Genomic DNA, 23,777 nt, shown 5'->3' on the forward strand with positions numbered 1-23,777 from the left:
ACTGTATAGTTTAATCTGAAACTAAAGTCTATTGTGTAAAATATTGAGTATATGTGGATAAGATCCTCAGGTACTATGATGTCAATATTATTTGATAGAGTTGCTTGATGTAATTTAAGTATATCAGTCATCTATAAATAAATGATACTTAATCTAAAAAAACACATTCGCAATCACACATAGTCGGCAGAAGAACTAAAAGTTATATAGCTTTGAGTATTTTTGCCGAGTTCTTTATTCTCTAACAATTTTAGTATTCTTTTCTTATAATCAACAAATTTTTTTTTATCTTGAATACGACGAATTTAGACTAAACAAATTTTCCAAAAAAGAAAGCTGCTATAAAAAAAAAGGATAGCGAAGGAGGGAAGAGATTAGGTGAAAAGTATGGGCTACAGCTGCAACTCGATGTACAAATAATCCGTGACAAATAAAGATTGCTTAGGTCGAGAAAAAGTGTGCGCATTGAATTCTTCCAAACTTTAAATCCATTGAAGTTGAAACTGAAGAGTAGTGGCAAAATATTTTATGCATCATAATACCCTGAAACACTTTAGACTAAGGTGTGACAGAGTCAAAAATGGCTACGAAGGCGTCACATTTTTTTCTTCTTCTATATTTGCTTCTTCTGTGTTTATCTTATTCCTCTCAAGTTCGAGCAACACACCGCATACTAGGTCAGTACATCTATGTATATATCTTTCTCTTATCACCAAAGTTATCTTAATCGCAAAACTCTGAGTCATACTGGATTTGAAAATTTAGAGCTTAGAAGTTTAATAAGTATATCACTGAAAATGATATTATGGAAAAGAGAATTGGGTTTCTAATGTCATGAGAATTTTACTTAAGATTGAGGGCTAATTAATATGCGTATCATGGTGAAACAGTAAGGCAAGAAAACGAAAGCCTTGTAGACGCCATCCTCCACGACCACAATTGAAAACGTAGGATGCGTGTATAAATGTGTAACACCTTCATCTCCCGTCAAATGTAAAATACCACACCTCGCTATTTACTAATCGACGTCAAGTTATTAGACACATACCCATTATTTGTCGTCTATACTCTATATTACGTGCTACATGACTTTTATTTTCTACATTTCAAAAAATAGGTTTCTACTTTCTAGGTTCGAGTCGGTTCTTTCATCACTTCGACTAACCGAAATTGGAACTATATGTAACTTTGAACGTTGACTATTATCATTGTTTGTATCATATCTCTTTATATTATTCTTACTCATGACATTACATAATCTATAAAAAAGCTTGGCAGAAAGTCCTCGTGCTGACGTAGATGATAAAATTACGTTGAACGGAAAAGGTTGATATTGAATGATGCTTCCTTTGCTATATAAATCATGGGCTGGTCTTGTAATGGCAATGTGACAAACGAAGTCTAACACTTACCCCAAAATGGTTACACAAACATCACGCACTGTTTATCTGCTATCTTATATGCTTCTTCTGCTTTTGTTTATCTCCTCTCAAGTTGGAGTCGGCGAAGCTATACGCTACGAACGTTAGTATTCCTTCTTATACTCATTCGCATATTCTAGTTTTGGAACGAAGAAAGCATTTTATAAAATCATCTCAGATATCTTTGTGATATACTGACGTCCTTCTACATGTCATTGTTTTTTCTTAAATTATTGTTTAGACGAATAATCTGATATTGTCAATTTATTAGTAGGCCCAAAGTCCTCGCCGTGTCCACCATCGTATCCCATGTCTTATCCGCCTCCTGGACCGCCCTCCATTTATTTTCCGCCTTCTAAATCGCGAAAAGGAAGAGGTCCATAAATGAAGTGAGTACCAACAACTTGCCTCATTTGATTGTTATCAATATTTTTTTTAATCTTTCATTAGTTGTCTAGTTTATAAGAAAATGGATGCTAACACCAACAAAAAGTACGGGATAAATAATGGTCTGAGTTTTAACTACGATAAATTAGACAAAGCTAGTAATTTAATGTCTAAAAATTTCGAGAAAATGGATAACTCTCAGCCGAGCTAGCTGATAATGTGATATATGAAAGAAGCTCATCCCAAACCCATAAATATATTTTTGTATAAACTTAAGGGTGTACAAATGTTTTTTCTAAAGCCTATAAAGGTGTTGAGCCTGCTTGACTCTCAAAAAACTGTGTTAATTATGCTAACTCGGCACAATCCGATATTATTTGGAATGATCGAAATTAGTACTCCCATTTCTGTGTGTAAGTAGATTCGATATTCCAATTGGAATTTGATCGGAGGACTAATCAGTTATAAGAATTTTCCAATGCTTTAAGAATATTAAGGACAAGTACAAACACCAAAGAAGTTCGTTAAGCAGTACTGTATTCCTAAATGGAAGCAATTAAACATTAATTTGTAATCTCCATCAAACATACAACACATGTAATATAGTAAAATAAAACTGTACAGTCAATAATACTGAAATTATTTTATCAATTTATATAGTTGTTAACTTTTCAGGAATATACTAATATGATATAAAAACAAGTTTTTAACTAATGAATTCATCATAAGACATTATTTAATAAATAATAAAACAAATTATAAGTGATTTTTATTGAATCTTTAAGACATATTATAGTGTAAAACAAAATAATTTCCTTATAACATTATTTAATATAAATAAAGAAAATATTTAGTAATTATAGTTTTATATTACTAATGGATCAGTGTTTATAAACACATATTATTATATTCTTTTATTGATTTGTGTTTTATTTTGAACCAATTCAATTAAAAATATAAAGCTTTAATTTATCATACTTAATAATTTATGAATTGTCTATATTTTACTGTAGATATTTTCTTACAACTTAATTACATTATTAATGTGCGTGTTAGCTACAATGCAATTAATAGACACCAGTTCTGAATGATCTTGCAAAGCCATTAGCATGTATGTAAAGCGAATCAAACAACCGAAATATTATAAATTTTATAAGATTCATGCATTGTACATTTTAAATAAACTACTCTATTTTTATTCTTTGTTCTTTTTGTTGAAATAATATTCTTTAAATTTTATTGTTATTTTGTCTTCTTTGACAAATCGTTAATTCTTGTTGACTTAGGAAGAGGAGGAAGGCGGCATAGTCGAGTTACTATATGCACGTTTATACCTTGTAGTAAAGATAAATTATCCACCTAGTTAATTATCATCATTATTAAAATAAAGTTGGAAATAAAAGTAAACATTACTGCGTAATAATTAATAGTGTATATTTTTGTAAGATGACCATATAATATTTTTTTAGGTCTTTAGCTTTGTTGACCGTGACATTCGGACCATCATCACTGCCAAGCGAAAGTGAAAGAACTTTGCTTCTTTCTCTTGTCTCTTTTGCAGAGTCGGTCCTACAAATTTTAGGGTTAGAAACAAAAAAAAAAAGTTGTTTGTTAAGCAAACGAACCCAAGTTACAAACAGTAAGATCCATATAATGTAATTTTGCCACTAGACTAAAGAAGAACCCTGAAAAATGTAGGCGAAAGTATTATTAAAATTAAGCGGCCGGAAGCCTGAGCTTACTTCGCTTGCATCAAGGGCCGGCACTGCTCTTTGGCTTAGATAACTGATCTTCACAGATCTTCTCCCTAACTCCATTATGTTTTTTCACCTTTTTTGCTATAGTGGTGCTTGATGATTTTATAAATCTAACTCTTTCATTAATTTGAATATTAACAATTTAGCAAAAAAATAAAATAATTAGGTGTAGTTATATTCTTTACGATGTTTCAAAAATCTTTTCATATGAAATTTTCTTATGTTGGTTGTCCAGTTTCGGTTTGAATGTCTAGAACTACTTTTAGTTTAAGTAATAGAATGATCGTTTGATATAAAAAAAAGTGTTGTGTTAAAAATATATTTGAAAAAATTTCTACAACTAAATTATTTGATGGTTGACGCAAATAGAAGATTACTATATCTCAATTTATGATCACTCTTTTGTGAATACGGTTTGTTTCAAGTTTACATTGTTGACTATTTGGGCCATAAAACAACAAAGCAAAACCAGTGTTCTTTTATTTTTTGAACGTGTTCATACATGCCAAAAACAAAACAAAAACATGTGAAAGTCGTAACGCGGGAACAAAAAATCAAACAAGTGGCAAGTACATCAGTTAGGCGTTGGTTATAAATGTACATCAAATTATGAAAATTTATATATATTTATAGTTATTTGAAACTAGAAGAGCGCAAGGCAATGAAGACATCAGTTGTTCCTTTCCTTCGTCTGCTTCTTTGTGTATTCTTTGTGATCGATCTTGCAGGAACAACAATACCAGGTGAGATCACATATAAAAATAATCTAGTTCATACAATTGCATATTTTTCTCGGTTTTACATATTAGTAAAGTAAAATGAAATATCTCTCGAAGATGTTGTGAATGGTGAGTTAATAAAATAAGTACAAGAGATTTAGGGAAATTTGATGCTACAACCATAAAAAAAAAATTATAATTCACAAAGTAACCATAGCAAACTGATGGTATGATATAATACATATTATTGACATGATATGACAGATGAAAATACTCTTTTTATAAACGCTTGACTACTCGCATCTGATATCAGACATACTGAAAAAAGCAAATTAATGCATGACGAAGAAGCATAAGGAAGAGGCACGACATTTAATTGAAAATTTTGATGGGTTAAAGGAAAATGGTTTATAATAATATTTTTTTATTAGGATTGAGTTTGTGTGTTATGGGTAAAGTTACAATCGTTTTTTCAGGGATTAAGAATTTTGATAGTTGGTGTGGGAAAATGGAAATGATGATGAACAGTTACCATTTTGTGTACTATTCTATTTTATTATGAAAAATAAAACAGAAATGAAATTTCATAATAAAAGAATATGAGTTATGTAATTATCATGTATTATTCTATTTTATAATGAAAACATATAATAAATATATGATTTCCCACTAACAAAATATGTGTTACTTTTTCTTCTTTTCCTTCCTTTGTTCTTCTTCATCTAATTTGAGAGTTTTCTATCCGTTAAAAATAATACATTTCCAGTGAAAAATATATAAAAGATTGTGTACCAATTTTTGCATACGTTATAGTATACTATTCTATTTTATGGTCATAGTATAGAATATTAAAACATCCTCCTCCTCTCTTTCCCTTCTTCTCCTCTGTGAACAACAACATCCTCTCCTCTTATGTATTATTTTTGTTGTTATCTTACTAATGACACCGACATCACCACCACCACCGGCCTCTTCCATTTTCGACTCAATCACTTCTACATGTACCTTCATTACCACTATCACTATCAGTTGTCCATCGTAACCACCATCTTCTCCTCCACCATTGTCGCCATTCACCGTTATCCAATCATCTTATATTCTCCTTCACCACTTCCCACCACATCCTCACCTCATCTCACCATTATATACTGTTTGTATGAGGAGGTACTCTCATCAGCTTTTAAGTGTCCTTTTCGACGACAACAATATGTTTCTTATAGTTTTTCTATCTATTGTGATGTCATGAAAAAGACGCTAACAAATATTATACTTTTTATTCTATAGTTAAACAAAGGTAAATTAAAATAGAAACAGTCTGATGTACAAGTTATTGTAGTCGTGTGACAACTTCCTTCTCCTTTTTTTCTATTTCATTATAGAACCATAGAAAACAAATAACTCCGCGTTAATTTTGTTTATGTATTTATGTGAACTAATTGTTTTTATTATTTATTTGATATATTATTTTATTTTACAGTTGAAATATAAAATAAATGTGTGCCAATTGTATTATGGTACGTTAATATCACGTCTACTCATGAACAAGGTCAAAAATGCTATTTTTAGATTCATATCACATCCCACCGTATGCCATTACATTTTATTTTTCTCTCAATATGTACATTCAATAAATTTACCCAAAGATTTAAGGTAGCATCGACTACTAAAAAAAAAAGAAAAAATCAAAGAGAACTGCATTACGCCATTTTCTTCCCCACTCCCTAGATCTTTGATTTAGTTAAGAAAACAAGGTTATTTCATGAAGCAAAACTTTACATAGCTTAAAGATATTCTTGATATATCGGTTTATATTGTATTCATGTCTATTACTTTGATCAAGAAACTAGATTTTCAGATTCTCTTAACTATTGGTTGTCCAATTGAACTTCTAGTTTGATCCACTGAGTATCAAAGCATTAGATCCAGGAGAATACTCTTGATATCAGTCAAGTTAGGGATGTGAAAGTATACCAAACATCTAATTTTGTCACATATGTATTAATTGTGGGCATGAAATATATATAGGTGGTAAAATGGTTCCGGAAATAAGCACTCCTCCATCAGGATCATGTGGAGCTGCTATTGCAAAAGACGATTCACCACAAACACTAGCTAGAAGACCACCATGTAGACGTCCTCGATTGCAAAACTCAGAAGATGTAACCCACACTACACTCCCTTGAACTATAAGAGAAATACTCGATCTGCATGACTGCATGAATTGTTGTTTAAGAATTCTTGAAGCAATACTTGTTGAACCGTGATTTTAACAATATGACAAAACTAAATAAGTGTGTAATATAATAATATAAACAGAATAAAAATTACAATAACTGATACCAAACTTTTTAAAAAGAACTATTATGTGTGGTGGTAATTGCCCTTATTGTGACGGTTTTGATCCATCAAAATCCTGATATACATTCATATTTTGACTATTATACAACTCAATAATATAAAGGCTAACAAACCAGAAATCTTTTTTTTTCTTTATAAACCTAAATCTATATTGTCCTCTCAACTTCAAAAGAAAAACAAAGAAGGAGATTGTGTTTGATTTGTTGCAAGTGCGTATGAGAACTGGAGACCTTTTTTCCTTATCACAATACTAAAAGGGAGATATCTAGACTTCTTAGGGTGTCCACGTAGGCATGGAAATTCAAGCCAATCATAAGTCAAGAATGTGCCATGTCATCAAATACATTCATAACTTTTACAGATCGATTCGCCTCCGGCAAAGAGCAAAATAATTTTCTCGATTCACCTTCTCCCACAAACCGTAATATCTCTCACCTTTTCTAAATGTAAATGCACAATCGAAACAGCTCTGGAACTGAAGAGGATATTATGGCCTCCACTGGTTCATGATCATTATATAAGCTGTCTAGGATTGTGATTCACCTCCTTATCTCAAGAAAGCTAAGCCGATTGCTGGTTCTGCCTCTCAGAAGGACATCCAGTATCTGAGCACGGAAGGTGTGATCTCCGCTCCAGGTAAATTCAATAATTATATTAGGTTGTTCTGTTTCGTTTGATTCTCTCTGCAATCAATGAAAGCAAGTCTGAATATGTTGATGGAACCTTATGTTGCCGATCTGATGACCTCCATTGTTCATGTATTTTCTTATATTCTAAGTCAGTTTTTGATGACATTGACAGTATGGTGCCAACACAACACGTCACTCCATAGCTTATGATGCCTTCAGGTCAGTCTCTGTCTTCGTAAGTGTTTTTTTTTTCATTCAGCAGGATGTGTGACAGGCTTTTCACAGCAACCTCTCATCCCCTTTCTGAATTTATCTTCTTTCTTAACAACCATTGTTAACAATTGAGTGACATGGTTAAGGTAAAGAACATGCATGAGCTCGCATCCACATCTTTCTCAATCTCTCGCTCTATTTCTTCTGTTTAGTTTATTGCTAAATTTTTAAGCTTTCTTGATTGGATCAATGGCTGAAAGAGCTTTGCATCAACAGCTTGGAGACCACAAAGAGGCGTACTTATAAAATCTGTGTCTATACTCCGCACTTGGCTCTTTGAACATTGCCTCCATCTTAAGAGACATCCTTCTTACTTCTCTTTGTTTAATTAATAACTATTTCCAGCTTTTTGCAGATATCCAAAGAAAATCAGACAAAATCATGCTTCCGAAGCAGACTTCCTCAGGGTCATTAAGATGCTTAACTAGACAATAGGAGTGGTGCTCGAGTATATGAAAGATACACAGGTTGGTAGTTCTATGCTCTGTCTTTTTTATGTGTCTACAAAATGTTTTTAATTGTAGTTTTGTTTCATACATGAAAATGGAAAGACTCAAAGAAGAGAGGACATTATCTTCTTGCTTCTGTGCGATTGTTAGAAGGTGATATAAACAGTCTTTATTCTAAAAAAATACCTTTCATTTTCTTTCTTTTTAATGTCTCTTTTTCCTGACGAAAAATTTACATTCTACATTGGTGACTTTTCTGCTCATGTGATTGTTATTTGCTGCTTCAGTGAGTTTTGAGTACTCCTTATGGAAGAACATTGATAGCCTCTGTCACTTTAGCTTTCACTGAACATTGATAATCCAGGTTCGTTCGCTAAGGATCCTGTCCTTATTTCTTTTACTCTATTACAAGGCTTTTACCATAATGCCTCCCAGGACAACTTTGTCTGATTTTTTCTTGACAGCCCTTTTGTGTCCACTTGCTTCTTACAAGTTACAATATTTAGCAATCGTCGAAAGCAGAACTGAACATTTACTCGAAGTGATCAACTCGAGAGATGATGTGCTTGGGACGTTGATGAGAAGGTGTACGTATCTCAGGTATGTGGAAGCTGGATTGATGGATAGGTTCTATACGCAGATGAGATATTGAAATATGGGTTTGAATGTGATTAAGACTTCTTATGTCCTTTGGAGGTTTTGAAGAATGTGCAGGAAGCTGTTAGGGATATGATGATATTGTCTTCAATGGTCTACCATCGACTGAGCCATTCTAGGTGTTCAATGAGATTAGTAAGTACTGAAGAAGAGGGTTACAACTCCTGTTATCATTTCTCTGGCCAAGGGTGTGGAAGCAGAGTTTGAACCTCATAATCTGATTGTTACTCATGTTCGAATGATCTAACGAGCATGTAAAATCACTTTTCATGTATTCTTTGTATGTTTGCTAGAATAGATGAATGTTTGATGTCATCCTCCTTAGTAATTTCATGACAGAGAGATTTTGTTTGTTATTGTTTTGCTACTGTGTATTGATTATTCACCAGAAATACCAAATTGCTTGATTGAGTTTAGTGTTAGTAAGAATCAAAAGCAGCTACTGTTACCAACTGCATCCACGGCTAGCCACCTCTTCCTTCCTAGAAGGGCTGTGATTATTCACCAGAAATACCAAATTGCTTGATTGAGTTTAGTGTTAGTAAGAATCAAAAGCACCTACTGTTACCAACTGCATCCATGGCTAGCCACCTCTTCCTTCCAAGAAGCGTCAGCCCCAATAAATGGAATTCTAAGTTTAGCTTCTTCGTAAGTTTCCCTTGATCATTCCAATCTAAGAAGCAGGAATGCGTAGGTATAGGGAAAAAAAAAAGCTCCAGATGCAGAGCTTCACTTTTATATAGTCAAAGAATGATTCGTGAGAATAACTCTAACACCGAAAGCTGTTAAAAAACTATAAACTGGTAAGCTCATATACAACTCCTCAAATTGTCCCTAAGTCTTTTATTTTTTTATTGCCTAAAGAAAGTATTTGTGCAGATTCTTCTGGTAGCTTTCACACGGGTGAATGGCATCAACAAGCAAGGAAACATCACTGTGCTAGATAAATATGGAGGGGGGAAACCCTTCTTCTGCAGAACAAAATAAAAGGACGGAACCATCTTGATGCGACCTATCTTTGCCTCATGTCTGCGTTATTCACTTCGACGTTGGCTAAGCAGTGGCGGGAAGTTTTGTTTTATTACTTGGGTTTTAAGTTATCGTCTGGCTGCTGGAACATGATTTAGCGAGACATTGTCATCTTTTTATATGAAATCCATGAAAAGACTATTATGATTTAATCTGTTATGGGTATTGTTATAGCTTTCAAGAAAATTTATGAGATATAGTGTTCAAAAGCATTTCAAAATAAGTGAAAAGATACTAAGAAAATATGCAGTTCTCTCATTTGGCTTTGGGCACTTTCTGATTTTAGAAGTTTGACTCAAATAGCTGGCGGAAAAAAAGACTTCAGTCGCCAATATTCATGGCATGAGAATGATGCACACCAGTCATCATACATATAAGTGGCATTTCATATAGATTTTGAAAACCCATAAGATTCTATAATACCGTAAATAATTAATAAAAACAACTCAAAAATTCTAAAAACAAAAAACAAAGCTCGAACGTTTGAACCAATTGTTATTAACGATTTATTTTCATTGAACTTTATGAATAATTTTATCTAATGTCCCTGAATGACTCCTAAATATGAATGATGAATTGGATTATAATTCAAGTTTAAAGTAGAAAAAGGTTTTATTGCACTCATTTCAAATTTGATATGAACTTATACTTTTATAATATGGCCACAATATATAGTATATATATTGAATAAAAAATATTTGTCCGAAATCCGGGCGTAGCCCGGAAGAATCTCTAGTATCAATTAAAGGGAGAATGAGAATCCATTATCATAATATATAAATTAATAATAATTAACAATTTTCTGTTACAAAATCAAGTTGATAAATCACTTTAACCATCATAACTGGAGATATTATATCAAATTTTGAAAAATAAAAATCAAAAGAATTCAGCTAAAATAGTTTTTTTATCAGTTGGAATATTTGCCAAATTCTGAAGCCGGAAATCTAAATCTGGGTCGGATATCTCTTCTTCATAATATACTTATGTGTATTCAAAGGTTTGAGCTTTGTTATAATTCTCAACTTTATATACATGATGATGATATTTGAAAAAAAATATTTACATAATGATTTTTACCACCCATTTCTAATATGGGACACAAATATTGTATTTTAAATTTTACAAGCATTCTATTTTTGATTTTCATTAAAACGAATATCGTTTATATATGAATAAACAATCTCATAGTGTTCCCAACAAAAAAAAAATTCAAAGATCAGGCCATTCCAGCAACTAAGTTGCACGGAAAAACTACCAAATATTGACAAAAATTGTAACAACCACTTCTCCTAGAAAACCAACCAAGGTTCAAAGCTCGGTGTTAGGGACACATGTCTACGCCAAAAGACAAGTCATTGTGTCCCACCAATGGTCTGAGGATCACAGACATGTTTCCTTCTGTTTAAATCCACCAACCCAACTGATATTCAGCTCTTCTATTTACAAGGGAAATGAGGGCATGAGTAAATGTGTTACTCAGTGAGATAGCTTTTGTGACCATTCCCCCTCATGAACAACTATATGGCTCAATGAAGAACGAGGACTGACTAGTCGCAGAGAACATAACGATAAGACTCGATAACGATAAACATTCAACTACGACACTACACACACAAGAATCACAATTTCAATTTCAACTCATCACATTCCACACTTCCGCTGTTTTCCCTCTCTAGGCAAACTGCACGAACACACAACAGCAATTGTTGTCCCCCCAAGGCCGTTTCCCATACACACAGTGCCTCACCCTGCCCAACCGGCATTCACACATCTCCATTCCACACTCCTTTTATCCACCAATCAACACTTCACGACCAAAAGCATACAGCACATAGTCACGTCCTAGCAGTTGTTCATCTAATAGCTTATTCGTTCAATTCTCTCTATCAGACTAAGTCGCACATAGTTGGTAAACAATCATCACAGCAATCACATAGTCTCATCCTAGCATCACAACAGTCACTAGAATTTTTACCTTTGTACACTCATGGAGCTTTGCGCCTAATTCATCTAATCCACCCACCCTTTTTACATTGATCGATAAATAAAATTCTAAAGCTCAAGGTAAAATCTAACTTCTGTTAATAGAATGAAAAAAATAAAATAAATGATTTACATAAAAAACAGAAGGTTTACTTATGTAAAATCATAGAACTTTGCGCCAAATTCTTCTAACCCCCCCCCCCCCCCCCCCCCTCACCCCCCTCTCCATGGAAAGATAAATCAAATTTCATAGGTCAAAGTAAAATTTTAGCTTCTGCGTACACAGTAAAAGTATATTTTTTTATGAAATACCTTAGTAAACTTATGGAGCTTTGCGTCGAATTCATCAACCCCCCCCCCCTCTTGCCCATGGATCGATAAATTAAATTTAAAACTCAAAATAAAATCTTAACTTCTGCTAACACAATGTGAATATAGAAAAAATTAAATGAGGTAGATGAAAGACTTGAAGGTTTTACGTTTGTAAACTAATGGAGCTTTGCACCAAATTCGTCTGACCCCCACCCCTCACATGAATCTATAAATTAATCAAATTTTATAGCTCAAATTAAGATCTAAACTTCTGCTAATACAATAAGAAAAAATAATTTAGATGAAAGACTAGAAGGTTTACCTAGGAAAACTTATGTTTTCGCTGAATTCATCTAACATCTCCTCCTCCCTTACATGGATCGATAAATCAAATTTTATACCTCAAAGTAAAATTTTAACTTGTCTTTACACAATAAAAATAATTAAATTAGATGAAAATTAGAAGGTTTATATTTTTAAATTCATGGAGATTTTTATTGAATTCGACCCCCCCCCCCCCCCCCCCCCCCCATCACCACAATGGATCGATAAATCAAATTTTATATCTCACAGTAAAATCTTAATTTCTGCTAACACAATGAGAAAATAGAAAAAATGTTTAGCTGAAAGACTAGAACTTTTGAACTTTTGCCTTTGTAAACTCAGCCACGGTACAAAATAAATAACTGATTTATATGAAAACTAGAAGGTTTACCTTTGTAAACTCATGAAGCTTTGCGCCGAATTTGTCTGATCCGCCCCCCCTCCTCCCTCCCCCCACCCCCTACATGGATCGATAAATCAAACTTTATAGCTCAACGTAAAATTTTAATTTCTCCTAACACAATGAAATATATATATATATATATATAAATATAATAATTTAGATGAATTACTAAAATATTTACCTTTGTAAACTCATGGTGCTTTGTGCCAAATTTGTCTAACCCCCCCCCCCCCCCCCCCCCCTCCCAAATCAAATTTTATAGCTGAAATTAAAATTTATACTTTTGCTAACACAATGAAGAAAGAAAAAATGATTTAGATGGAAAAAAAATAGAATGTTATACCTTTGTACACTCATGGAGCTTAGCGCCTAATTCGTCTAACTCCCCCTCCCCTTTTACATTGATCGATTAATCAAATTCTATAGTTCAAAGTAAAATATAACTTCTGCTAACATAATGAAAAAATAAAATAATAATTTAGATGAAAAAAACAAAAGGTTTACCCTTTTTTATAAACTCATGGAGCTTTGCGCCGAAATCGTCTAACCACCACACGCATGGATAAATGAATTTTTTTAACTCAAACTAAATTCTTAGCTTCTGCTAATTTTTTTTAAAAAAAAAAAAATATATATATATATATATATATATATATATGAAAGACTAGAAATTTTACCTTAACAAAGCTTATGGAGCTTTGCGTTAAATTCGTCTAACCCAATGTAAAATCTTAAATTATGCCAACACAATGTGAAAACAGAAAAAAAATTGACTTAAATGAAAGATTAGAAGGTCTACCTTTGTAAAGTCATGGATCTTTACACCGAATTTGTCTAACCCTCACCCCCTACATGGATCTATAAATCATTTTTTATAGCTCAAAGTACGAACTCAACTTCTGCTAACACAATAAAGAAAACAAAATAAATAATTTAGATGAAAGACTAGAAGGTTTACCTAACGTTTGCTTACAAAAAGATTAAATATTAGAAGGTTTATCTGTTTTGCTATAACACAATACAATACAATAGAAAAAAAATTAAGTGATTTAGATGAAAGATTAGAAGGTTTATCTTTGTATACTTATTTTGCTTTGTGCCTATTTTGTAAACCCCCTCCCCCTTACACAGATCGATAAATCAAATTTTATAGTTCAGAGAAAAATCTTAACTTCTACTTACATAATAAAAAGTAAAATTAAATAATTTAGATGAAAAACTAGAAGGTTTTACCTTTTAAAATTCATGCATTGATACGTCTCAGCTACGGTACAAAATACATGACATATCAAATACGTTTACGTCTTCTCTCCTGGAAAGTTGCTCTCCTGAAATATTAATAATTGACATTGGCTAAGTTGGTTTTGCATAAATTTAATTGATTTAGTGTCAACCACACAGTATTAAAGTTTATTGAGTGCTAAGAAAATGTCATTTTCGCATATACGTGCTTAAAATATACTATAAAAATGTAGAAAAATGTATTTTTAATCAACACAAATATAAAACGGTGAGTAAGGAGGATATAGTAGAAGACAAACTAGTTTTTCCTTTAAATCCAATAACGAGATATTGACCCGCTCTTTCAAAGAGCGGGTATTCAATCTATTAATAAAATGTCATTTTTTCAATTTTAATATTATTTCTAATTAGATAAGGATGTGTTTCAATATTTTATTATCTAATATGGTTTATTTTATAAATTGTAATTCTAATTAGTGCGAGTATGTGTTTGAATAGTTTATTATGTAATATGGTTTTCATTTTTATAAATTGTAATGTAATTTATTTGTTATTAGTAAAATTGTGTTTACACATATATGACTGCAAATCCGTTGTTTGTTTAATTCTTAAATATATCATATATATTAATTTGTTTATTTCTTAAATGTATAATCTCAATAAAAATAAAACAGGTTTTTTATGATTTTAAGTATAGATATTTTACACAAATTGGCATAATGAGTTAATATATTTGTTTATCTCTTAAATATATAATCTCTGTATAAAAAATAAAACAATCTTTTTAATGATTTTCACTAAATATATTTTAAACAAAATGGCACAATAGGTTAACAATGGTTCAATTTGGACCTATCGAATGGGTTTTAAATTTTTGTAGATCATTAAAGATATTAAAAAAAAGTAATAGTATGTTTTGTAATTTTTTTTAAAAGTTAGGGACATAATCATAAGAAGGATTCTGCTTTATTTTTTTTTTTTTTATTTTTTTTTTTTTTTGAATGAATGTTAAATTTATTCATCAAAAAAGCCTTATTACATAAATGCATCCTGTTTGTTATGTAAACCTCAAGCAAACATCACCCTTTTACAAACTATTTTGGAACCAAAATTGCATTAACTCTCCTGCTCCCTTAATACCTTTCTTCCGCATCACACTGAACTTGTTTCTGATACTTTTATCAAGCAGTCTTTTAAGCACCCCCAATGGCAACAACTTGTCACCATGCCTGATCTTGTTTCGCTCTCTCCAAATCGCATACAGAACTACTTGAAAAGCGTATCTTATACAAAACAGACTTCTCTTCTCCCTTGATGAATCATTTATAAACTCCATAATCTCCGACCAATGCTTGGTAAAAGAGTTACCCATTATACCTTTTGCCATAAACTCCCAAAGTTTGGATGTGTAATCACACTCGAAAACAAATGATTCCTTGACTCCTGCGCAGAACGACAAAGCACACAAGTTGAATCTACTCCATGACTCCATTTAACCACACGATCCATTGTTGATAGCCTGTCTCTAGAGGCTAACCATGCCATAAACGCATATCTGGGAGTAGTTTGAGGAAACCATATCCCACTGGCCCAAGAACATAAAGGAGAACTTCCTCTCAACTGCATCCAAGTTTCTTGTGTGGAGAACCTCATCCTATATCCCGCTTTACCCTTCCAAGTGCTCACATCATTTACCCCAGGGTCAAGCCTGCTGCTAATTTCTCGAAGCTCAGCTTCAATATCATTCAGAACACTAGTGCGATGCCTTCGCCTTCTCCGAATACACAATACAGCCTCTTCCACCGTTGCGTCTTTCCCAACACCCAAGTCTATGACTCCTCTATCTCCCAGCAGCTCAGAGAATACACCTTTGTCAGACCAATGATCATACCAAAAAGAAGAATGTCTCCCATTTCCAATCTCTTTCTTATAGAACAGTTTAGCCACTTCTCTTAGCTTCAAAATCTTCCTCCATATCCAAGAACCCATTTGTGGATTTGACTTCACTGCCCAAAAGCTCTTCCCTTTCAGTAAATTACCTCTTACCCATTTACCCCATAATGAATCACCAGTTAACAGCCTCCAAATCAACTTTAGTCCATATACCTTATTTACTTCCCTCAGATCCCGAATCCCCAAGCCTCCTTCACTCTTAATGCAACAGATTTCCTTCCAAGCTACCTTAGCATTTGAAGTTTTAAGAACTGGCCCTGTCCATAGAAATGCCGAACAAATACTCTCCACCTCCTTTATACAACTACTTGGAATACGAAATACAGAAATCCAGAAGTTGACAATGCTAACAAGCACAGATATTATGAGTTGTAGCCTGCCTGCATATGACAAATATCGGCATGTCCAAGAGTTGATCTTACTTTTTATGTGCTCCAACAGAGGGTAGTAGTCTTGTGTTCTCATAGCTTGAGTCATGAGAGGAAGCCCCAAGTAACGTACAGGTAGTTCACCTTCCGCAAACTTGAAGTTCGTCAAAATACTCCTCTTCTCATCCACTGATACTCCAGCCATGTAAATTGTGGATTTCTCCACACTTATACTTAACCCCGACCAGACTTCAAACTCTTCAAATACAGAAAGAGCACCCTGCACAGAATCCTTGGAGCCTTCTACAAAGACCATTAGGTCATCTGCAAAGCAGAGATGAGTAAGAGAAAGCTTTTGACAACCCGGGTGAACCTTAAACTTCCTCTCAACCATTGCTTTGTCCAGTTTCAGAGATAACACATTCATACAAAGTACAAACAAGTACGGCGAGAGCGAGCAACCCTGACGGAGTCCTCTAGAGCTTTGAAAATAACCCGCCAAATCACCATTGACTTGAACTGAGAAAGAAGGACTGGTAATACATAGCTCTATCCAGTGTATGTATTTCTCTGGAAACCCAATAGCTCTCAAGCTTCCCAATACAAATGACCATTGCACCGAGTCGAAGGCTTTTGATATATCAATCTTCAGAACACACCTTGGACTGACCATTTCCTTATGATAGTCTTTGACAAGCTCCGATGCTAATAGAACATTTTCCATAAGCAGTCTCCCTTGCACAAATGCTGACTGGTTCTCTTGAATCATTCGAGGCAGAAGTTTCTTCAAGCGGTTTGCCAAGAGTTTCGAGACCACCTTGTAGAGAACGTTACAGCACGCTATCGGCCTATAGTCCTTCATCTCAAGAGAGTCCAGTTTTTTGGGAATCAATGCTAGGATTGTTGAGTTTACTCCTTTTGGGAGGAACCCATACTTGAATACTGATTGCACTGATACAATGAAGTCATTCCTTATCACTGACCACGCTGTCTTGAAGAACTCTGCAGGATAACCATCTGGACCAGGAGACTTGTGATTTGGCATCGCAAAAAGAATTTTCCGGATTTCCTCTTCTGAAACATCAGCCTCCAATAACAGACAATCATCAGGAGAACATCTAAATGCAATCAACTCTTGTAGTTCTTCTACAGAAGTATCCTGATAGTTATCTGGACACCGGTTGAGAAACTCCTTAAAAAAACTCTCTGCCTCCTTCTTAACTTCATCATGAGTACTTACTATAGTCCCTCCTTGACATCTAACTTCCCTTATCAGGTTCTGAGATTGCCTCGTTCTGATAGCTCGGTGATAGGTTTTATTATTTTGATCTCCTATTTCCAGCCAGTGCAGCTTAGCTTTCTGTTTCAGATGATCCTCTTCCAAACTTGCTACATGTAGCCACTTTCCATAAGCTTCAGCTTCTTCTTGAATAGATACATCACACGGACTAGCAAGAGTAGCAGTCTGCTTTTCACACAAAACAGCATAAGCCTCCTTAGTTCTTCTCGTTAAATTACCCAACTCCTCACGACCCAGCTCTCTAATTAGCGGTTTCAAATTCTTCAACTTTTTTGAAAATCTGTACATGGCTGAAGTAGATTGATATAACTCCACCGTAGTGTCCCAATAAGCTTTAACCATAGGCAGGAATGATGAGACACTGCCCATGGCATTAACATACTTAAAAGGTTTTCTTATTTTTTCACAGGGAGGACATAGCTGGATTTTGCACCTCATATGATCAGAACATCCACCTGACTCGAAAACCGAATACGCATTGCTGAATCTTAGAAGCGCCTCTTCATTTAGTAAGACTCTATCCAGTTTCTTGCATATTACACCTTCCTCTCTCTTATTGCACCATGTAAACTTAGGCCCCTGATAAGCCATATCAGCAAGATGGCAGTGGAGAACCAATTCCTGAAATTCCTTCATCCCATTAGGCACCCTCCCCGTAGTAGCAAATCTCGAGCTTTCATCACCTTCCAATATCTCATTGAAGTCTCCCATAATTATCCAAGCCTTCTTTTTGAAACTAGCAGAGCTATGATGATGCTTTAGGTCTTCCCATAATACTCTTCTCTCTTCCATTAGATTACTAGCATAAACACAGGTACAGTAGAACCCTTCTCCCTCCTTAGGTTCCACCAGCACTGTAATTATCTGATCAGTCTTGTAAACTGGAGAAATGCGAACCATATCCCTCCAAAGAAACCAAATTCTTCCTCCCCTGCTATGTTCATAATTAGCAATTGAAGACCAATCACTAAATACTGTATTCAAAATGATATCTGCTTTACTCTCTTTCACTCTTGTCTCCAAAATACACCCAAAACTCATCTCCTTATGATAAATCCACTCACGAACAATGGAATGCTTCAAAGTTTTATTCAATCCGCGCACATTCCAAAAAAAACTCTTCATGATTATAGTTTACGCCTAGAAGACCTTTTACTCTTCGGATTTGCATCCTGAGTTCTAGTCTTCTGGACTCTCTTCCCCCCTTTTAGCACCCCTACTTTCTCGTTCTCCTTAGTTATCTGCTCCAATATCTCGTCTTCCAACAAATCTTCCTCTCTTGTTTCATTCTCCCCTTCTTCCTCAATACTTCCTTCCTCACCCCCGTTTAAAGTTGTCGGTAGAACCTCACCCTCTTCTACATCATCCACACTCAATACAGAGTATTTAGAAGCCGAAATCTGAACTACAACTTCCTCCCTTCTCGGTGTTTTTGATTGCGATCTACCCAGTCTGCCTGGAGAGAACCATACGTTTTCCACAGCTTCTGTACATACTAACTCCCCGGTAACTCCTTTAGCAGCAGATACTTCTTGAGTCTTCTCCCTCAAAATTTCAATGTCTTCAGTCTGTACCCCTTCCTCCTTCTCCCTAGTTTCTCCATCCTTTGTTACTGTATTACCAGTTTTTGAAGCACTTCCCATTACAACTCTGTTATCCCCATGTTTCTTCTCACGTTTCTTCTGCACACAGACCTTCTCCGTATGACCCCATTTTCCGCATACATTACATCTAGACGGAAGCCAGGGATAGTAAAACTCCGCTGTAAACTCCTTCCCTTCTATCTCAAACTCAATCTCTTTTGGTAAAATTTTTGAAACATCAACATTAACAAAGACTTTAGCCTCCTCAAAATTTGAACAAGCTAACGTCTCTGGATGTAAATGAACTGGGAACCCCACTGTGCTTGTCATGAAACTTAAAGCTTCCCACGAAAACATATGTAGTGGCACCTTCCTCAGATGAACCCACATCGGAATAGCTTCCTCCTCCTGCTTCTCCTCTTCAGTTTTAGGCGTCCACTTCTTCACAATCATAGGCACACCAGCAATGTTCCACATACCTCTCTTGATTATCTTCTCTCGAACCTTTGGATTTCGTATCTTAAATCTCATTGTCGTTGCGTTAACATCATAAACCTCCACCTTAGCTGTTGGATCACCATAACTCCAGATTTTGTTTACCACCATATGAACTTTCGCAATATGAGGCGCAATATCTAAGAATTTCCCAACAATAAAATCCTCCCATAGCGGAGTAGCTTCAGAGAGAATCGCATCCGGGATCACCACCTTATGCTTACCGTCAATCGATTTGACCTCCACTTCATACTTTTTAAGACTCCTCTTATCCTGCGCCACTGAAACCCATTTCAGATCTTCTTTCCCCGTATCCTTCACCCCAGATTGCCTTGATTCCTTTGGATCCCCTTCCTGAATCACAAGATTGCGGTCCGGGAACTCAGATGATCCCGGCGATGAAGCCGAGTCCATCAGAAAATCCCTCGTCAACGTCGTTCTCGAAATCGCCAAAATCGCCTAAAAAATCGCCTTCAGTAAAACGGTGCGTTTCACAAAGACTGTTCGGTGAATGTTGTTTTATTCCAGGCTGCACCAAGGATTCTGCTTTAATAGTATAGATATATAATATACGGTTTAGATTAATTATTGATGTAGCCGCTTAGATAAGGTTTACTAAGGAATAGATGTCATCAGCAAGAAAATATCTCCCAAGTGTTGTGTTGTGTTGTTACGATGGGATTCATGGTGGACACGCAACAGGAAGGTGGCGAGCAGCATCAATGGAGTTGTATAAGAAATTTGGTGCGAAGGAAACAAGTCGACTCTTCAAATGGCAAAGCCGAGCACCAACTGGCCAAAGCCTTGACCTTTCCTCACTTGATTGCAGTTGGTAACTCTTTTTTCTTATGAACTAGTGAATCTTTCTCTCTCAAGGATGAATCTGAGTTTCTTTCCAAGTTGATCTTGTTCTTGTCAATGATTTTAGGATACTGGTTTTATAGATTATTTTAAAAGGCTGAAGCTTTTTTGTTAGCTGTCAAAAAAGTTTGAAGCTTTCATTCATAATCTTGATCTTTATGATATATCTTCTGCAAAGTGAATATCTGAATTTGGTTATGTTCTTCACTAAACCTCAAGAGTTCTTCTGGTGGTAACAATTGTAGGTGTTGGATCAACAATTGGAGCAGGGGTTTACATTCTTGTGGGAACAGTGGCGAGAGAGCATTCAGGACCTGCTCTCGCCTTTTCCTTCCTAATAGCTGGAGTCTCTGCAGCACTTTCGGCGTTTTGCTATGCAGAACTCTCGAGTCGTTTTCCCTCAGCTGGGAGTGCCTATCACTATTCTTACATTTGCATTGGTGAAGGGTAATGCTTCACTTTACTTTTCAATTACTTGGAAGTTTCTTGTGGTTTCACTCTCCACCACCCGTTGGATGTTGGGTTCCTCCTGCAGTGTTGCGTGGTTGATTGGCTGGGCATTGATTCTGGAATACACTATTGGTGGTTCAACGGTTGCTCGTGGCATATCTCCAAATCTGGTATTATTATATTACATAAGGATGTTTTGAGTTGGTGAAAAAATCTGAGCTAATCATATCTTTTTTTTTTTTATGTGGTGGATAGGCAATGATTTTCGGTGGTGAAGATTGTCTGCCTGCAATATTAGCTCGTCATCAAATCCCGGGACTAGATATTGTTGTAGACCCATGTGCTGCTGTACTAGTCTTCATTGTAACAGGGCTCTTATGCATCGGCGTAAAGGAGGTCTATAAACTTTAAATGATGTCAATCACATGTTTGGACAAACTTAAGCAGAAGCATGTTTTTAAAAAGTGAAATACCTCTTCTATGCAGAGTACATTTGCTCAGGGAATTATAACAACAGTAAACGTATTTGTCATGATATTTGTAATCGTTGCTGGTAGCTATCTGTGTTTCAAGACAGGCTGGGCTGGTTATCAACTTCCATCAGGGTAAAATTGAGCATTCATTAAATTCATCATACTTTAAGCTATATATGAAACATAGTATTGTTTGTGTTTCTTAGGTATTTTCCATACGGTGTTGATGGAATGCTTGCTGGATCTGCTACAGTCTTCTTTGCTTATATAGGATTTGATTCAGTTGCAAGTATGGCAGAAGAGGTCAGTTGAATGTAATATATTGTTGTAGTTGACTTCATCTGTTTTAAAGGCTTGCTACATTGATGTTTTCATACGGCAGGTGAAAAATCCGCAGCGGGATTTACCTCTCGGTATCGGTCTTTCACTCCTGCTATGTTGTTTGCTGTACATGATGGTGTCTGTAGTTATTGTTGGTTTAGTGCCTTACTATGCTATGGACCCTGACACGCCAATCTCCTCTGCTTTTGCTACTCATGGAATTCAATGGGCTGCGTAAGTTAAGATGCAATAATGTTTTATCAATGACTTGTTCAAGTGAATCCATTTCTTCATTCTAACCTTATTTTCTTTTGTAGGTATTTGATAGCATTAGGCGCTATCATGGCTCTCAGTTCTACTCTAATGGGCTCCATTCTCCCTCAGGTAAACTATTAAAGAGTCAAATGTCAGATCTGTGGATATAACAATGAAATCTTCGTAGAATGTGAAGATGCTTGTTTCATTTTTACAGCCGCGGATTCTGATGGCAATGGCTAGGGATGGTTTGTTGCCTTCATTTTTCTCAGACGTGAATCAACGCACGCAGGTTCCTGTTAAAGGAACCATTTCAACTGGTTTTTGTGCGGCACTCTTAGCTTTCTTTATGGATGTTTCACAACTGGCGGGAATGGTAACTAAGAGCACACTTAAATTAACCATTTTTTGCCTGTAACTGGTATTTGACAAACTCTAGTTGGTGTAGGTGAGTGTTGGAACACTTGTTGCGTTTACGATGGTTGCAGTATCAGTGTTGATACTCAGATATGTGCCTCCAGATGAGGTAATTAGTAGAAGAGATTTGATTAAAGAGAGACATCTCCCTTTTAGTTTGATAGTTGCAATGCTTATGCACTAGACTAACAAGGCTTTTATCAGGTACCTCTTCCCTCATCTCTGCAAGAGAGGATTTGTTCTGCTCCCTTTCTACGCGGTGAAGAGAACTCGTCCAGTCACGTCGGCACTTCCATTAGTAGCAAACAACCTTTACTTTTCGAACCTGGTGATTCAACTGTGGAGAAGAAAGAAGCTAGCTGGGGTTGTAAGTTACTCTATTCATTCTTTTACACAAGCTGCAGAACTGATTCTCACTGTTGCATGAGCTGATCATCCCCAGTCTTGGCTATAAGTAAAACTTTCACAATTCTGTAGGGGTTCTCAGTAAAGAAAACAGAAGGAAATTTGCTGGTTGGAGCATTATGTTCATTTGTATTGGGAACTTCCTGATAAGCTATGCAGCATCCAGCTTGCTCTTTCCAGGGTTAGTTCATCAAATTAGTATATGTACCTGAGGCTATGCCTTCTACTGAGAATATTAAGTGTTCCATTTTATCCAGACTCCTCCGGTATTCTCTCTGTGGTGTTGGTGGATTTCTACTTCTTTTCGGTTTGATTGTGCTTAGTTGCATTGATCAGGATGATGCCAGACACAGTTTTGGGCATTCTGGAGGTACTGATTTTTTTTTTATTTTAACCACAGCCTGATGTTTTGTTGGAACATGAACTCTCCTTTCTTACAGGTTTCATTTGCCCGCTTGTTCCACTCCTGCCTATTCTCTGCATTCTTATAAACATGTATCTCTTGGTAAACCTTGGGTGAGTATGCCTCAAGACACCAGATTTGTGGATAGTAGTAACCAGTGAGTTTACTTCATATATGACATTTTTGTCTTGCTGATGTTTAGAGCTGGGACATGGGCTCGTGTATCGGTGTGGCTGTTCATAGGAGTGCTTGTTTACGTTTTCTATGGGCGACGACACAGCTCTCTAGCGAATGCCTTTTACGTCACCACTGCTCATGCCGACGAGATTGGTCGCAATTCTGGATATTCTTTGGCTTAGTGAAACCATCAGTGGGGGACTTTGAGCTTCATTTTGTAAGTATGGATTTTCCTTGTTAAAATATGTTATACAATCTGTAAGATACAGTATGCAATAAAATCTGTAAAATATATTGTTTGAGATTGGTGTAAAGTTAGTCCACCTTGTAATCAAAAGCTCAATGTCATTATTCTACTTAGAGCTAATGT

The 23,777-nt window shown here is 35.3% G+C and overlaps 2 protein-coding genes across 2 annotated transcripts; both read left to right on the forward strand.

Moving 5' to 3' along the window:
• Positions 1 to 361: 361 nt before the first annotated feature.
• Positions 362 to 9,874, forward strand: LOC106449076. The gene is made up of 7 exons (XM_048777354.1): positions 362 to 1,524; positions 1,693 to 1,810; positions 3,095 to 4,308; positions 6,310 to 7,278; positions 7,444 to 8,011; positions 8,096 to 8,146; positions 8,281 to 9,874. Exons 3-4 carry the CDS (start codon positions 4,227 to 4,229, stop codon positions 6,465 to 6,467), a joined length of 240 nt encoding a protein of 79 aa, XP_048633311.1. The 5' UTR covers positions 362 to 1,524; positions 1,693 to 1,810; positions 3,095 to 4,226; the 3' UTR covers positions 6,468 to 7,278; positions 7,444 to 8,011; positions 8,096 to 8,146; positions 8,281 to 9,874.
• A 10,348-nt stretch (positions 9,875 to 20,222) lies between these two features.
• On the forward strand, positions 20,223 to 23,767 carry LOC106445037 (cationic amino acid transporter 3, mitochondrial). The gene is made up of 15 exons (XM_013886517.3): positions 20,223 to 20,477; positions 20,752 to 20,953; positions 21,042 to 21,126; positions 21,212 to 21,352; positions 21,443 to 21,561; positions 21,636 to 21,732; positions 21,812 to 21,984; positions 22,068 to 22,134; positions 22,223 to 22,381; positions 22,454 to 22,531; positions 22,627 to 22,789; positions 22,900 to 23,008; positions 23,085 to 23,197; positions 23,268 to 23,343; positions 23,433 to 23,767. The coding sequence occupies exons 1-15, from the start codon at positions 20,321 to 20,323 to the stop codon at positions 23,587 to 23,589; spliced, it is 1,896 nt and encodes a 631-aa protein (XP_013741971.2). The 5' UTR covers positions 20,223 to 20,320; the 3' UTR covers positions 23,590 to 23,767.
• The last annotated feature ends 10 nt before the right edge of the window (positions 23,768 to 23,777 follow it).

This window comes from Brassica napus, chromosome A4 (genome assembly GCF_020379485.1).
Source record: "Brassica napus cultivar Da-Ae chromosome A4, Da-Ae, whole genome shotgun sequence".
Taxonomy (NCBI): domain Eukaryota; kingdom Viridiplantae; phylum Streptophyta; class Magnoliopsida; order Brassicales; family Brassicaceae; genus Brassica; species Brassica napus.